The sequence below is a fragment of the Penaeus japonicus genome, unplaced genomic scaffold (genome assembly GCF_977035675.1).
Source record: "Penaeus japonicus unplaced genomic scaffold, GWHDUDI00000001_assembly GWHDUDI00000020, whole genome shotgun sequence".
Lineage (NCBI taxonomy): Eukaryota > Metazoa > Arthropoda > Malacostraca > Decapoda > Penaeidae > Penaeus > Penaeus japonicus.
Window position 1 is genome coordinate 31,025,354 of NW_028234422.1, and position 17,500 is coordinate 31,042,853.

General features: G+C 35.0%; 2 protein-coding genes across 5 annotated transcripts in view; one reads left to right on the plus strand and one right to left on the minus strand.

The window, feature by feature from the left end:
• LOC122249288 (uncharacterized) overlaps positions 1-5,826 on the plus strand; it is a 17,487-nt gene extending 11,661 nt beyond the window's left edge. Inside the window, exons 9-12 of the mRNA XM_043010018.2 lie at positions 421-583; positions 2,018-2,120; positions 2,965-3,079; positions 4,035-5,826. Of these exons, the coding sequence (XP_042865952.1) occupies positions 421-583; positions 2,018-2,120; positions 2,965-3,079; positions 4,035-4,157 (504 nt within the window). The 3' untranslated portion in view covers positions 4,158-5,826. The remainder of the gene's footprint in view (positions 1-420; positions 584-2,017; positions 2,121-2,964; positions 3,080-4,034) is intronic.
• Positions 5,827-9,391: 3,565 nt separating this feature from the next.
• LOC122249287 (4-trimethylaminobutyraldehyde dehydrogenase) overlaps positions 9,392-17,500 on the minus strand; it is an 8,785-nt gene continuing 676 nt past the window's right edge. For all 4 annotated transcript variants that reach the window (XM_043010014.2, XM_043010015.2, XM_086548321.1 and 1 more), the window contains exons 2-13: positions 17,262-17,381; positions 14,854-14,964; positions 14,592-14,675; positions 14,386-14,485; positions 13,922-14,034; positions 13,123-13,254; positions 12,794-12,880; positions 11,965-12,105; positions 11,050-11,238; positions 10,792-10,899; positions 10,331-10,449; positions 9,392-10,195 (exon numbers count right to left, since the gene is read on the minus strand). In XM_043010014.2, the coding sequence (XP_042865948.2) occupies positions 9,976-10,195; positions 10,331-10,449; positions 10,792-10,899; positions 11,050-11,238; positions 11,965-12,105; positions 12,794-12,880; positions 13,123-13,254; positions 13,922-14,034; positions 14,386-14,485; positions 14,592-14,675; positions 14,854-14,964; positions 17,262-17,381 (1,524 nt within the window). In that variant the 3' untranslated portion in view covers positions 9,392-9,975. The remainder of the gene's footprint in view (positions 10,196-10,330; positions 10,450-10,791; positions 10,900-11,049; positions 11,239-11,964; positions 12,106-12,793; positions 12,881-13,122; positions 13,255-13,921; positions 14,035-14,385; positions 14,486-14,591; positions 14,676-14,853; positions 14,965-17,261; positions 17,382-17,500) is intronic.

The following is a 17,500-nucleotide window of genomic DNA, read 5'->3' on the forward strand; positions in this document are numbered from 1 at the left end:
TATTGTTATTGTTATTGTTATTGTTATTGTTATTGTTATTGTTATTGTTATTATTATTATTATTATTATTATTATTATTATTATTATTATTATTATTATTATTATTATTATTATTATTATTATTATTATTATTATTATTGTTATTGTTATTGTTATTATTATTATTATTATTATTATTATTATTATTATTATAGTTATTATTATAATAATTATTATTATTATTAATGATAATAGTAATTATGATGATAATGATGATGATATTATTATGAATGTGATTATTATGATGATAATAGTAATAATATTATTATGATTATAATTATTATGGTAATAATAGTAGTAATGGTATCAGTAAGGATAACCATAATGACTGTTATATAATTTTTTCAGAATATTACACTGACTAATTTTGTGTTTTTGCAGCTACCACCTCTCTCACAAGATATGTTGAAGACTTCAGGCATTGGGAAAGCCATTATGTATCTCTATAAACATCCCAAAGAGTTGAAAATGATTAGAGATCGCTGTGGGAGGCTCATATCCATGTGGTCACGCCCGATATTCAATGTCTCAGACGATTTCAAATGTAAGTGCACGGTTGTGGAATATTTGATAATGTTCAAAACTGTTTAATAGATAGTTGGATGAAGACAAATTGGTAGGTTGTTTATATTATAAAGTTTTTGTGCTTCATAGTCTAGAATCTATTGTATTTTAATTTGTGCCTTTTAGCTTTTTCACTTTTTACCTCTCCATAGAAGATGGTACTTGTATAGTTTGAAGCTTTCTTGGGCTGAAGGTCTTTTTCAACTTTATGTGAGACTAATTGCAAAAAATGGAATATATAGCTTTTGCCTCTTCCAAAACTAAAATGCAAATATGCAACATCCTTGGAATATGATGCCCACTTGCTGGCATAAGCATTGACCTATCTCTTGAGTGATGTGATGTTTTTGTATTCGTTTGGATTCCTTCTGTTGTTCTGAAAACCCTGGGAGGAATGCAGCCAGCTGTGTGATGGTCATAATGGTCACAACTCTAGGGAATGTTACTCTGCTGCTCAATTGCTTTTGAAGGGTTGACATGGTTTTAACCTCACCCACACCCACCGCACATGTGCACACACACACACACACATGCGCATGCGCACACACACACATGCGCACACACACACATGCGCACACACATGCACACACACACATGCGCACACACACACACACACACACATGCGCACACACACACATGCGCACACACACACACACACATGCGCACACACACACATGCGCACACACACACATGCGCACACACACATGCGCACACACACACACATGCGCACACACACACACATGCGCACACACACACATGCGCACACACACACACATGCGCACACACACACACACACACATGCGCACACACACACATGTGCACACACACACACACATGTGCACACACACACACACACATGTGCACACACACACACACATATACATGTGCAGACACACACACACATATACATGTGCACACACACACACATATACATGTGCACACACACACACATATACATGTGCACACACACACACATATACATGTGCACACACACACACACACACACACACACACACACACACACACACACACACACACACACACACACACACACACACACACACACACACACATATATACATGTGCACACACACACATATACATGTGCACACACACATATACATGTGCACACATACACACACACACACACACACACACACACACACGTGCACACACACACGTGCACACACACACGTGCACACACACACACATGTGCACACACACACACATGTGCATACACATGCGCACACACATGTGCACACACATACACACTCTCTCTCTCTCTCTCTCTCTCTCTCTCTCTCTCTCTCTCTCTCTCTCTCTCTCTCTCTCTCTCTCTCTCTCTCTCTCTCTCTCTCTCTCTCTCTATTTCTAAGTCTTGTTAATCTTGACTAACATTTATCCATTTTTACAGCTCTGTCAAGAGAAGAACGTCTTGAAAGAGATCTGGAGCAGCAACAGTCACAAGGAGGCAGCAGCAGAAAAGATCAACAGGAAATTCAAACAGATGAGTCTGGGTATGTTAAAGAAAGGCAAACTGATAACAGGGCACAGGGAGAAGAATTGTCCATGGTCTGAAGGTTGATTGCTAGGGTCATGTATTCTTTGCAGGTTGATAAGCTGGTAACATTATTTTTTCCATGAAACAATAATTTAGGTTTTTGTCTGTGGTCAAAACGTTGTTTTTAGGGATTACTTTTATTTAGAATGTATGAATTGCCGTGCTGTATCACTATTACTCATATGCTGTGATCAGTCTTGCATGTAAAACCATGAAGTATTGCTTGTTTTGGAACAAATGATTTAGGCATAGATGTCTATTACTTCCTGGCTTTAGATATGCCACATTCTCAAATGCATTTGCTGCTATTTAATCTTACTCTACAGAACATGAAATTCTTGGATAATAGTGGATATTTGATATTTTGATTCTAGATACCATACTGATTGATACTGCTTGCAGGGCTTATGGATTGGATTTTATTTTTCTGACAATATTTTTGCTGGTTTGGAAGATATTAGCTAATTATTTAAATCCTCTAGGATTTGATTATTAATCATGGATAAAGTTGATTAACTTAGTGTAAAAAATACCTTTGTAATATATGCAGGAGGCGGTGAAATGATTGGTTAAAAATGAATGCCTTGGGACTTCTAGATTAATATAATAGCTCAGCACAAGGTTCATTGATATATTGATTATAAGCATTGTTTGCAATGACAATGTTCTTATATTTTAATACAGAATTACATTTTAGAGAATGGCAAAACTCCCACAGAAATCTAGTACTTTAATTACAGAGTAATAGATTAGTTTGAGGTATGATATCAAAATTTAACTGCTGTTGAATTTATTTCCAGGCGACCACTGCGTCCAGGTGACCCTGGATGGTGCTATAGAGCACGTGTCCCTCGCCCTTCAGCCAAAGATTATGTCAACCGTCCAAAGTGGCAGACGGAAGTTGATCTTAACAGAGTAAGTTATCTAAGATTTATGTATGTAATCATCAGTCTAGAAATGAATTGAACACTATTTTCATACTGAGAATACTCTTTCAGTGATAATTTTTTCCAATGCACTATATTGAATCCCAGCATGTAGATACTTACATAGCTATGGAGATGATTCTATATGAAACTTAATGATTAGAACACTGCATTATCAGTTGCCATTAATATCTGTGAAAATTCTTCCTCCAGAAAAGCCTTTTATTCTATTTTAAAAGTCTAATTAAGCCAACTTCTGCTCAAAGCAATTAAAAAGAAAATTATGCAGCTTTCCCTTCACGACTTTGCAAGGCCATGGATTGACTTGTGTTTTGGATTGTGTTGTCTTGTAAGAACCTTTTCCCCACACTCACTAACTTGAACTAATCTTAGATGAACAAATAATGGGCAACATAGGGGAAGGGTAGTGTGTTTGCTGTCACATTTGTTACGGCTCCTGCTGTAAAAGAGCTTTGCGAAGAGTAAAAAGCTGGAATCCGTATCAGTAAGAAGGATTGCAAACCAACCATCTTGTTTTTCAAAAACTTTCCAGCAGTTAGATTTGATGACATTCACATATGAACAAATTAAGCAACTAAAAGTCAGTCTTGTTTTATTTATTATGATTATTGCAGATTTTTTTGTTTAAGAATAGATTTAAAGATGAAAATCCTTTGAAACATATGTTATTATTTTTTTTTGCTGAATATTCATGTGATCTTGGAAAAATTCTGAGTGTGTGTATGAAGATGGGTCATAGCCCATGTTTTATGTTACCATGGACAGAGGCACAAAGTATGTCTTCCATGATTCTCTATTCACATCTGACCAATTGATAAAATTACTGCTTATTTTTAAGTAGAGGTGATTAGTGCCAAATGACTGTATAAGGCTTGTGTGATTTTGTTTATAATTTATATTAATTTCTTTTTGATTACTTTCAGACTAGTAAGAAAGAGGTCACCAGGTTAGACAAGCAGATGCGAGCTTTCCAGGAGAGAAAGAGACTATCGAAAGCCCGTCGAGCGGTTGCAATTAGTATTGAAGGAAGGAATATGGCTCTGTAATTGTCTATATATTTTAGGTAAAAATATGTGTATGTATATGTATATACAAGAAGCCTTACTGCACTGTGGAAAGAATGCATAAATTTTTCCAAGAATAAAGGAATGTTAGTTTTAGATTTTGGATGTGTTATAAAGCTCTGGAAATTTAGAAGCCAGCAATTTAAAAAAAAAATAAATAAAAAAAAGGGGAAAAAAGAATATAAATACATTTTTTGTCACCCTTCGTATTTATTATTTTTCGTCAGTTCATTTGGTTCTAAAAGATCCTAAGCACACAGCTTAGTTATAGTTTAATTACCTATAGAGAGATTGGTCAATCCTTTTACTCTTCTTTAAAGGATTGTTATAGTCAATGGAGGCATATTCATGCACAAACATTATTTAAATGCAATTACTTTGAAGATTTACAAAGGAGCAGTATTTTATTTTCTAACAGATATTACATTTTACATTAAATGTCTGCATATTCATGAAATGAAAGGTAAAACTTTAATTAGTCAGGTGTTTATTGTTGAAGTGCATAAATATATATGTGCATGCAACACATGAGAAGGTTTGTGTGTGTGTGTGCATGTGTGTGCCTGCGTGCCTGCATGCCTGCATGCATATCTTGGTTAATTGTCTATGAATTCCTTTCTTGATTAAAGAAATTGGTTTCATAAGGACTTTGAAAAGAAACGACTGGTTATTACTGGAGGTGAAAGGTATTCTCCATTCTAGTAAAATGTTTGTATAATGAATAACAGTTTATCTGATGTCAATAGGCACACTTGAATGATGATGGAAAAGATGAGAAAGGGAAAGGTGTGTTTGTGTTTCCTTAAACAATGATATTTACATTTGAAAAAATAAGCTCCCCTATGCTATTAACATAACTTCTGTGCACATAATATTTGTATTGTCTTGTAAATATGGTATTTATGTATTGCTCATATTTCCTCATATATCACTACTTTTTGAGAACCACAAATGATTACATCAGTATGCTAGGTCTCAAGTTGTGTTTTCAATTAGAAAAAAAATTACTATTACTTATATAGTGAGTTTGGGACGATTGCTATAGAGGAGGACTGGCAGAGATCAAGTACTCTTTAGTGGTTGTACTTATCATGAAAGAATATCAAGTATATATATATATACATGAAGGGTGAATATAGTACAACCAAGGTAATAATAGTACTTAGTACAGCAATTGGTTGTATTCAAGGGAATTACATGCTTTATTTTTGTACATTACTTTTTCAGTAGTACTTGCCCTTCAATATTAAGGATGCAGATAATGGCCTACATTTATGATAAGAGTAGCTCCTTGTCTTGTTCTGTATTTTGAAATAAAAGTATTTGTATTCACAATATGTACTACTTGATTTCATTACCCAAATAGGAAAGTTTTATTATTGATTGAAGTGAATGTGAACATGGTTAAGTAAAATGTCTAATTTGGGGTGTTCTTGATATTCCTTCATGAGAATGTTAGAAAGTGTATTTTGTGAGAAGCGTCTGAATATAGATAATGCAATATTTGTGTTGGATTTTTCTTCAATTTCTGATTTTCAAAACCTCAAGGAAATGTTTATCTTTACAGAAGTATAGGCATCTTGTTTATATTCAACATTAACCAGATCTTAATTTTATGTAGAACTTATTGGGTAACAAGAATTTAAGTCCTCTTGGTGTTTTTATTTGTGCCACAAGTTAGCTGTTTATGAGAATCTACAATATTTTATGATTTAATGCGTCATAAAACAGATTCTGAAAGGAAAGTTATATTTGTAAAAATTAACCCGAAAAGTTCAATTAAAGTTTTCCAATCACTAGTGTCGTACCAAAACCAATACTAAAATTGTTCTAATTTAGGCCATGAACACCAGGTCTAAGGAAGTAGAAATACAGATAGTCACTATAAAAATTGTTATTAACCCGATGCCGCCGGCCACAGAAGGCGATTATGTAATATGCATAGTGCCGGGTGCCGGCATGTGGCGTCAGTCGTATAATTGATTTAGGCCTATGCGTTCGAGAGCCCCGGCATTGCAGCCATGCAAAGACGGAACAGCGCCGGCGGGAATGGGTTAATGAATTGATTATCAGTTTTTTATGTATTTTTACTGGCTTGGGTAAAAACAAAGTTACTCCTGTCATTGTACATTATTCGAGAAACTAATAATGTAAAAAAGGTTGAAAACAAACAAAATCACAGGAAAGCAGAATATATTTATGATTTAAGATTTTAAAAAATCACTAACTGTAAAACCAAAAAAGTTGAATGATAGAAAATACAAATAAAATTCAACTGCTCTTCTGATGTATTAATAGCACCAATATGACAAACTAGGATGCACTTCTTTATGAATTTCCCATCTATAGAAGGTAGGTGGATGATATACTTTGAGGTACTGTGACATCTTGACACTAATGTTGACAGGTTTTATTGTTGTGAAACGAGAAATCACAATATATAGTTATATACACAAAGGTCCTACAAATGACAAGTTGAAATAGATGGATTATTTCTCATAATTATTGTCACAGGTCTCTGAAAAACAAAATAAAACATGAAAGCTTTAAAATTTCATATGATTCTTCAGTCATATATAATTTTTAAGCACAAAATAATGATGATGATAATGGCAATGATGATAAAAGAGAAAAATCATTGTGGTGCTTGGTAGTAATGATTTATTCCTGACCATTTTATAGACATTTTATAGTAAGCATACAATCATTCACCTTATATAATTACCAAGGCATCCATGGTTAATTATGGAATTATCCTCACAGGCACTAAGTTTGGAGGCCCTTTTAATGATGTAGCTTTGTAATACTTGTGACAGCACTGAAACCTAGGAAAGATAACATTCTGTTAATGAAACTAAGCAAAAAGTTGAGTATAAAGAATGGCAAACCCCATTTTGCTGAATGTTTGTGATATCTGAACTGTAAACAAATGATGTAAGGAGACTGATTTTTAGCAGTAATCATCAGAAAAAACTGTCAAACCTAAGATAACTCTGTGAAGTTTACATAGGAACTCCATCTCCTGTTCTATGGGTATTAACCCATTCACGATGGGGGCATTCCAGCCTTGCATGTCACAATACCGGGGCTCTTGAATGCATAGGCCTAAATTAGTTAAATAAACGACGCTGTATGGCGTCCCCAGTGAATGGGCCTTGAATGCGCGGTACCCATGGTGTACCACCCGTCCAGAAAAGGTTAATCGCACTATTGGTTATTTTCTGCTGCAGCAAAATTATCAGACTATAAGACATAAATATTCAGATGACTAAAAAATAATATAGCCTCAGTAGCATCTTACATGCTCAACCCCTGTGACAGGCATTTTTGTGGGATCGGACCACTTTCATACTGCATTTTTCTCTTTGTTGAAATTACAAGCTATTCATTCCTTCAGTTATAATGACCTATTATGCTAAATAGTATCATTTTACTAATATATCATATAAAGACTCATATTTTATACCATGTCTAGAAAATTATAGACAACACACATCTTAAAATGCCTTAATCTGGACATCATCTTAATATGTGACCCATCACAGGATTAAAAATTAGATAACAATTTCAGGCTTTGGTGTGCCTCCTATTGCTTGACATTGCAAATCTAATATTTGTGAGTAAACTAACTGTACAGTTGCAGAATGGAGTTCTTATATTCCCTTTGATTTGTTCAGGCCTATTTTTAAGGATGGCAATGGTTATAATTTGATGATTGAATATAATAAAAACATTTCATTTGAGCAATGCCATACCTCCACCAATTACACAACTCAAACACAATCCATTTGGCTTGTCAACAATAGGTGCAGGAAGTCTTTTTTGCAACTGTAGAATAAATATAATTATTTTCTTGTGTACAGCATGTCTAATATTTCTTGTGCTTATCACACTTTAAACCTGCTAACTACAAATGCTAGTACAGAGAAAATTATCATCCCTCCAGGGAACACTTGTGTACCTGGCCTTTTCTCAGGTATTGATTTCAATATTGGCCAGTGCAAATTGCACTATCTATTAGTATGAAATACTGTCTTTGTCATATAGTAAAGTCCATATTAGCCATTTGATGAGCTATATGAAGGATGCAATAGACTGATATTTGTTTTATACTCCTTGTTAACCTATAATGTGGATTACAATCTTCATAAAGGAAGTAATGTGTTTTTATGTGATGATAAAAAATTAAAAATTCTAATTTTCATGGAAAACTTTTTTTTTTTCAAATTTACAATATTTACAAGATGGAAGAGGACCCCATCTTGCATTGCTTGAGAGGGTGGTGCTCAAATAAGGTATACTGAGAACTTATGGTAATGACTTTTTTGTGCAGAAGCTAAAGGGTCTTTGCATATTTATACTCATCATAATTATGAACACTAACCGCTAATCAACTAGAACTGGCACAGAATAGCGCTGGATCGGTAAAGATGGAAAGAATTGGGGAAGGCTTACGTCCAACTACGGACCCTTACAAGTTGAGAAGAAAAACCACTAATAATATTAATACACTTTGAGCAAAGAAAGTACAATCTGCTCTCCACTCCTCTCATGGAATGGACGTCTTGCCACTCATTGCATACCATTTAACTCACCTGGAGGAATTACCACTGATGTCATGGCATGTTTGACTTGCCACCAGGAGTTGTCAGGTAATGAAAATATTTTACTGTGCAATGCAGTGGCTTATTTCTAATCTCACATATAAAGATAATGGTAATAGTGGGCATTGAAGTCTTTATGAAAAACTATTTGATTGATGGTCAGATTGCACATAAGATGCTTGTCATTAATCAATCGGAGCGGAGAAATATTCCTCCAGCTACTATGAAAGTGGTTAAGGAAAGCACTCTTATGAATATTCATCACTTCTGATATAAAAATCTTTTAAGAAAATATTACATTCATAAATATAACAAATGAAAAGATACTTGGGCCTTTGTAGCAATTTCCCAGTTGTGAACAAATATTTACACTTGGCCTTTGCTACTTCATTTTACAGATTTTCAACTACTCAGACCTAAAAAGACCTCTCATCAATTTATAACTTGTACACAACTGAAATACTTCATTGATGGGGATGGAATGTTTATGCAATTAATTTACCAACAATGCACTGACTACTGACACCATTGTCAAGAAAAGTGACATTACTGTACAGTTTTACATATAGCAACAATTTAACTTCAAAAACATTAAGGAAAGTAAAACCATTATTTCAAATTATCATTTACTAAAATCTTCATTCAAATGTAACAGTCAACTTAAACATAAAATAAAAATAACTATAACAGAAAATGGAATGTCAAATGACAATAACAAAACCCAAAGCAAATGAGACTGAAATTCAGTCACTCAGGCACAACTTGACCAAAGATTAATGTTTAATCCAACCCTTATCCCACTGGTAGTACTATTCATACACACTCAATGTTAATATATATATTTTTTTTCACGTTATGTATCTCCCTTATTGCACGCCAATTAATTGATTACCAATTTCATTTCATAACTCTCCACTAATTTCTAAGCTTCCTTCAGATTATTTTCTGTAAATAACAATAGGATTTGTGACATGATTTCGAATTAAATTTTTGAGTTCCTTTTTTTTTACATATAAAACAAGGGCAAATTAAAATGTGAAGAGAAAATGTGAACTATATATTTACTTTTTTTCTTATACCATATACTATACGATTCCTAAGAAGTATAAAAATATTTCATATAGATTTTATAACAAAAATAAACAGAATATATATGTGGCCTTTCTGTCAAAGTTTGTGTAGAACAAAAGCATATTTTAATCCTGGTAGAGTAATCCACAATCAACGTCACCCATCTCTACATAAATGGTGCGTGTCTGTGTAAAGTAATCGACAGCCGTTAACCCGTTTTCTCGTCCAATACCACTGTGCTTGTAACCGCCGAAGGGAACCTCAGTTGGATACAAGTTGTAGGTATTAATCCAGACTGTTCCTGCTTCAATGGAATTAGCAACTCTGTGTCCTCTTTGAATGTCCCTGTGGGAGACAAATTCAAGATCATTACTAATCATACAGGACTTCTTTTCCTTCTGAATCAACCTCAGATAAACAATAGGTTTCAATGAAATAATATTGATTTCATATTCTACAATACTTATCATCCTTCCTTACTTTGTGAAAACAGCACCAGCTAGTCCAAACTTGGTATTGTTTGCCCTCTTCACTGCTTCTTCTTCAGTATCAAACTCTAAAACTGATGCAACGGAGCCAAAGACTTCCTCTTGCACTACCTGGAATAAAGAGGCAATTCCAGTACATGAGTAAGACTGTGTGATACATGTGCATAACGTGCATATGTGATGTGTGCCATATTTGTTTGAGTGGTGTTATGCTTGTCCTTTCTTCAATTAGTTTCAATGGGAAAAAAACAACAACATAAGAGTCAGTACTTCCTTTTCACCTAAACAAATGCAGCATGTTTGCTTATTAATGATGATGAAGAGGAGTTGATATCTTACACAAAGTATTGTATTATTATGTATGTACTGCCATTCAAATTGGATGAAAAAGTGTGAGAGAATATACATCATGTACAAAGTTTATGTCTCTGTCTCTGTTTTAGATGTACAAACCTTCATATCATCTCTGCAATCTGTAAGGACTGCTGGCGAAAGGTACCATCCTCCGGCCAATTTTCCTTTCAGCAAAACCCTTTCTCCTCCACATAAAATAGTTGCACCCTGAAAATAAAAAAAAAGTTTCTGTGCTGACTGACAAAGACAAGTAAGTACTAAAATATCTATAAAAAGATTTTGTGACAAAAAAAAAAAAAAAAAAAAAAAACACACACACACACACACGTTTCAGTTGTGTATTAATGATCACTTTACCTCTTTCTTAGCAGAATCCATATAACTCAACACTTTTTTAGCATGATCCTCATGGATGGTTGCACCCACTGTTGTATCTTCGGCAAATGGGTCACCAATCTTCAGCTTTTCAGTTGCAGTTACAAGCTGCTTAATGAACTCTGCAGCAATGCTTCTATGAACAAACACTCTGGTTCCATTGGAGCAAACCTGTCAAAATATTACAAAATAAAAGAATGTTCATAAAAAAATAAACATATTTTTGTTAAATTCTTTTACCTTAAAAGATTCTTGCATTCTCATTATTGAACTAATATTGAATAAAAGGATGGAAGAGCACTTATGAGATTACACTTGCATCACAATTACAAACTAGTGTGGGGGCTCACTGGACAGCCAATGATTTGTTGTTTGTTTCTAAGTTGCTAAAAACAAATGCTTCTATTACGTTAAAATACAGGTATTCATTATATCAACCCCGAAAGGACATGCTGTCTTATGATCTGATGCTTTAACCCACTCATGACGGGGGCATTCCAGCCTTGCATGTTATAATGCCGGGGCTCTCGAATGCATACGCGTAAATCAGTTAAATAAATGACGCCGTATGACGTCACCCAGCGAACGGGCCTTGAATGCGCGGTACCCGTGGTGTACCACCCGTCCAGAGAGGGTTAATGTACCAAGACAATCACTTCTACTCTAATTCAATCTGTCCAAAATGGGTTGTTTATTTAGAATCTAAGAGTCAAACTCTACATTATAAGACTTGAAAACAATACAATAATTTTCCAGTTTTTGAATATTGGTACAGGTTAGGCACGTCTTCTGTCACCTGAGCATGACTAAATTTTGTACACACGTCCTTTAACAGTTAAGTCTGGTGCAAAACCTCAAATAGCGCAGGCAGAAAAGGGCCTTCTAAAGCTGTCTTACCTGACCCTGTGACAAGAAGTTTGCCATAAGGGTGGCCTTGACAGCATTCTTCAGATCAGCATCAGGGAAGATAATGAGAGGGGATTTTCCTCCAAGTTCTAGTGTTACAGACTTGATATCTTGTGCACCTGCTGTCATCACCTGTGTGAGTAGAAACACAATCACACATCCAGAAGTACAAGTGTTAGTGACATTAACAATGTAAAGCTAGTTATATAATTCCCAATGAGGCATATTAAAATGGAAACAAATAAGTAAAGAATCTTTGAGCAGTTGTATCTCATTTTTTCTCAATTCTTTACAAGGACCTTTTCAATGTACTCATTACAATTGGTATTTTTTCTTACTGTTCATACATCTCTAAAGCAACCTAATTTTATGGGATGGTATTTCTTACATCCAGCCAACAGTGTGTTATTAATCTGATTTTGGCACAGTACCTCCTAAAAATTATCTGGAAATGTTTAAGCAAAATTCTTTTAATTCTTTACTCTATTAATACATCTACTACATCAAGAGGAAACTTATTATTAATCATTAGGCTTATGATGTGCAAACAATCCCAGGGGGTTAGTTTTAGTTAGTCAAACAATCATAATTTTTCTGGGGAAACAAACAAACAGACACAGACACAGACACAGACACAGACACAGACACACAGACACACATGCACACAGACACACATGCGCACACACACACACACACACACACACACACACACACACACACACACACACACACACACACACACACACACACACACACACACAAACACAAACAATTAAAAAAATAAATAAATAAAAAATGAATACAATATCAGTAAGTTTACCTTGGTGCCAGTTGGAACAGATCCGGTGAATGATAACTTGGCAACATCTGGGTGTTCACAGAGATAAGCTCCAGTTTGTCCTTCACCCTGCAATTAAACAATCTACATATCTTTCATGTTCTCCCTTTCCCTCACTAATATTAATGAATTAAGAATATCTTATAAGAACATTAAATCATTTATGTTTCAGGGAGAGAGAGAGGAGAGGGGAGAGAGGAGAGAGAAATGACAGAGAGGAGAGAAAGAAGAGAAAAGAAGGGCAGAATAAAGAGAAAGAGAAAGGAAAAGAGAGACATTTGCTTCCAAAAGTATTCTACTTCATTCTTCACCTGAATGACATTATACACTCCATCTGGTACCCCTGCATCAGCCAAGACCTCTCCCAGTGTTACTGCTGTCACTGGAGTGAATTGTGAGGGTTTGTAGACAAATGTGTTCCCACAAGCCAGGGCTGGTGCTACCTGCAATGAGCCATGATTCTGAATTAATTACTTGTGCATAGCTATGACTTGGCAATAAAGTTCCTAAAAATCTTGAAGGTGATTTTTTCACTATTATAGTAAAAATTAGAGCAATAAATCTGGCAGTGCTCCAGTAATAACAAAAATGAAAAGTTATGATGATAATAATAATAATAATAATAATAATAATAATAATAATAACAATAATAATAATAATAATAAAAAAAAAGTGCATGGATATTTGAATCATGGTGAAATTTATGTTATTCTTTGTTGCTATAATGGTTTTATATAGTAGTGTGTGAAGGATTCATGCTGAACAAGTTGAAAACAAAAACAATGAAGGAAAATACAGGAAAACACATGAATATGCTAAAGGCCTTTTTGCATTTACTGCTTCATGCCCTGATGAAGCAGTAAATGCGAAAAGGAATTTGGCATATTCGTGTGTTTTCCTCTGTTTTCCTTTGTTGTTTTTGTTTTCATATCAGTAAGTATATCTGATTATCTTTACGAATATACACAACCATTTGTAAGCCAAAGCAGAATCTCCAAAATCATCAAAGCCGTTTCACAGGAATACACTACCAACATGGATTCTTTCACAATAAGTCATACGCAGCAGATGATTTATTAGGAACCACAATTGACAACAATAAAACATCACCTTCCAAATGCAGGTTTGCATGGGAAAGTTCCATGCACCAACACCTCCAATGACCCCAAGAGGTTCCTTCTGTACCATAGCAAATGATCCTCCAGGTAATGGCACATGCTGACCTAAAGAAGGAAGAAATATCATGTGTAAAAATTCTGATGGGTTGAAGTCTATGAAACAGTGCAGTAGTGGCTTAATACTATGAGGTTCTGAGGTTTCCTTCACTGCATATATATAAGTTAAAACTGAAGAAAAAAGAAGATTGTGCTTTTGTTTTAACAGTCTTTAGAATGACTAACTATGAACACTTATTACATCATTAACCATGTAATATGTAAATATATATGTTTTTGTGTGGTTGGTGGACAGGGGTTGTATCTTGTGTAACTAATCTTAAAGTACACTACAATGATGTTAACATTTCTTATCAACATTTCTTATTCAGTACAATTCAAAATCTGAAAATCACCTACCAACAATGCAGGGAGCAAGACCACCGTAGTACTCTAAAGCATCAGCACAGGACGAAATATCAAGACGTGCTTCCCAAATGGGTTTTCCAGTGTCCTTCACCTGTTATAAAAGTTCAATGTATGTTATCTATCCTGTACAATTATAGCCCAATTATTCATCTATTACAATACTTCTCATAAGCAAGGCAAGAATATGCAGTACTTACCTCCAACTTGGATATATCTTCTAGGTTCTCTCTGATAATCTGCCCTGCTCTTAACAGCTTTTCCCCTCTTTCTCTTCCGGAAAGCTGTGAAGTAATTATTTTCAATCTCTCTGTCTTTCAACAATTCTTCAGGTAGGTAATTTAACCATGTCTATAAGACATGGTTAGGTTACAAATAACATCAAGATTTCATAATCTTTCAATAACTTTCAAAAAAAGAAAGAAAAAATAAATAAGAAACAGAATGAGAGGAAATTCATACTTTACTCCATGTAGGAAATACTCCTCTAGCAATATTAACAGCTCGGTTGACTTCTTCTGGTCCTGAGATGGGTACACCACAAAGGAGCTCTCCCGTGGCAGGTTCATTAACCTACAGGAATAATTTTCATAAATATATATTCCTTCTACTGGCTCTCCATATGTTTTAGTTATATGGACTAAGATAATACACTAAGAATTCTGGCATTTCAGTTGTGGCCTACATTCTTCAAACAAACTTGCACTTTCTGCTTCTTGTAAATAATTTGTAAAAGGACTACAAAAACAGCAATAACTGATATCTAATGCATCTTCCAAAATGAACAAAATTAACACAAAGCTAAATGGAATGGTTTCATAGAAAAAGAATAATTGCACAGAGAATGTGCAATATTTCAATGCACTGAGCAAGCCAGACATATTGGCATTATTCATAAAGGACTGGATTCTAAATTACATAAGAATCTGCTAATCAAATGACAAATTTGAAACCCATTGACAGACCAAAAATGCAGCCATCACATACCCTTGATATTCATTAGTGACAGATTAACCCATTAACAGCGGATGGCATGATTTGCTGCAAAGGCAGAGTCGGTCGTAGACGCGGACAAAGTAAACCTGCCATCCTACTGCATACATAGTTTCTTTAACCCATTCGCGCCGGTTGACGTGCTGACACGTGGTCGAAAAAAGCCCCGGACCCGGGTGACGTCCTGGCACGTGCTACATTTTCGGCCCGCGCGCCGGGAGGCCAGTAGCGACGTGCTGAAACGTCCGCATTAGAATGATAGATTATTCTTAGTACAATTCGATTTTCATACTTGATTTGTCTTAGCTACTTTAGTTTATCCTTCTAAATAGTAGAAAATGGGATATAACGTAATATGAATGACGTCAAAGGTACATACGTAATCTTGAGTACGGCATGGTGATTTCTGTTTCTGATTTGTTGAATATGATGATCTGAGTCGAAAGACTATCGTAAAATCAATTGTAATTGGCCGAGGAATAAAAAAAAAAAAAAAAAAAAAAAAAATTATATAACATCTTTTTGTTGCCCCACTAAAAGAAAATGACACTTGAAAAAACATTGCTGTTACTTGCATTCACTTGTATGCACATGTATGGTTGTTCATATTCTCTTTCTTTTCTTTTAGGAAGAAAAAAAAAAATTGAAAAAAAAAAACTATGTTTGTTACCTCACTAGAAGAATGCTTCCACTTCCCATTGGTATTACAACATAGGAGTAAAGAATATGGAAAAAGTTCAATAGAATAACACCAAAAAAACAGTGCTATAACATCTTTTTCGACTGATATACATCCTCTGAACATAGCACTACTTTCTACACATGACTACACTTTAGACGCAATCACGCAAACCATAAGGATAGGGTGGATGAAAAACGCTCTGCGAGCGTCAGAGCGACCGCGCGCAGCGGGAAAACACCCCGGCACGAACGGTTGCGCGCTTGAAATCTTCCCGGCGTTATCGGGAGTAGGCGAAATTCCGCCCCGGCGTGAATGGGTTAAACCGCGACCAATGGGTTAATAGTACTTAGTCTCAAAGATCACTAAGAACATTATTGATTATCAGTCATTTGCAGAATCCATTTCCATTGGTTTAAAACAACTATAACCTTGACTGTAAATAGTACACAGAATTGATAGACTAATGAAATCATTGGGCCTTTTCATTTGCAACATTTCTGCTTCTCATTGAAAATAAGGGCTATTTAATGCATATAAATAATACCTAACTCTTCCTTTTCAATGATGTACATCAAGCAGAACCACTTATTGGGTAAAATAATATCTATACATTCAATTCACTGATGCCTAACTAATGAAAAGTTAATCACAGGAAATGATGGTTTCAATTAGCTTATCACGAGTCAGTTTATGCACCAAATGATTCCAGTTACAGTGTGGCAATTGCTAACATTGCAGAATGATGTATTGTAGGAGATTGTACAGGTTCCAAGAAACTACATAAATTGATAAAATATCCCGGATATTTATCTCCAAATACGAGGACTATCCGAGCTCTTTCCAGACAGAATACGAGATAAAACTTTGCTGGCCCTTCATTGCAACGTCAACAGGCACAGAGGGAAATACGATTCTGTGAAGATGTGCCATGCGTGTAGGTAAGCTTCACGAAAGCATACATCTTACATCTTTATATTCTAAAAACATTAAACAGAATTCAACTACATATCATGTGATCTATATCTCCCTCTTCCGAAAAAGAACACTGGATTAGTTCTTATCAACTCAAAATCCACAAAACAAAAAAAACATGTATACTGTCTATGAAACCAAATAATCAAGAACTTGCAAATTAACCCTTAAGTCTTGCAAGATCTTAATCCTTAAAACCACATGCTATAAGAAGTTTAATCACCTTCATAGACCCGGGACTTTCAACTGGTATACATCGGCTGCCAGCCACGTAGTTCCATGGCCCTCTAATGGCCCTCGTGATGTTTCTACTCAGCACTCGGGAACTGAGGCCACTTGCCATCTGCAAATTAGGAAAAAATATAAATTTGTGCTTGCAGTGTTATGATGCTAATGAAAAGGATGTGCTAACCACTCTGGGGGGAAAAAAAGACATGCTTCTGAGTGATTATTCATCTGTGT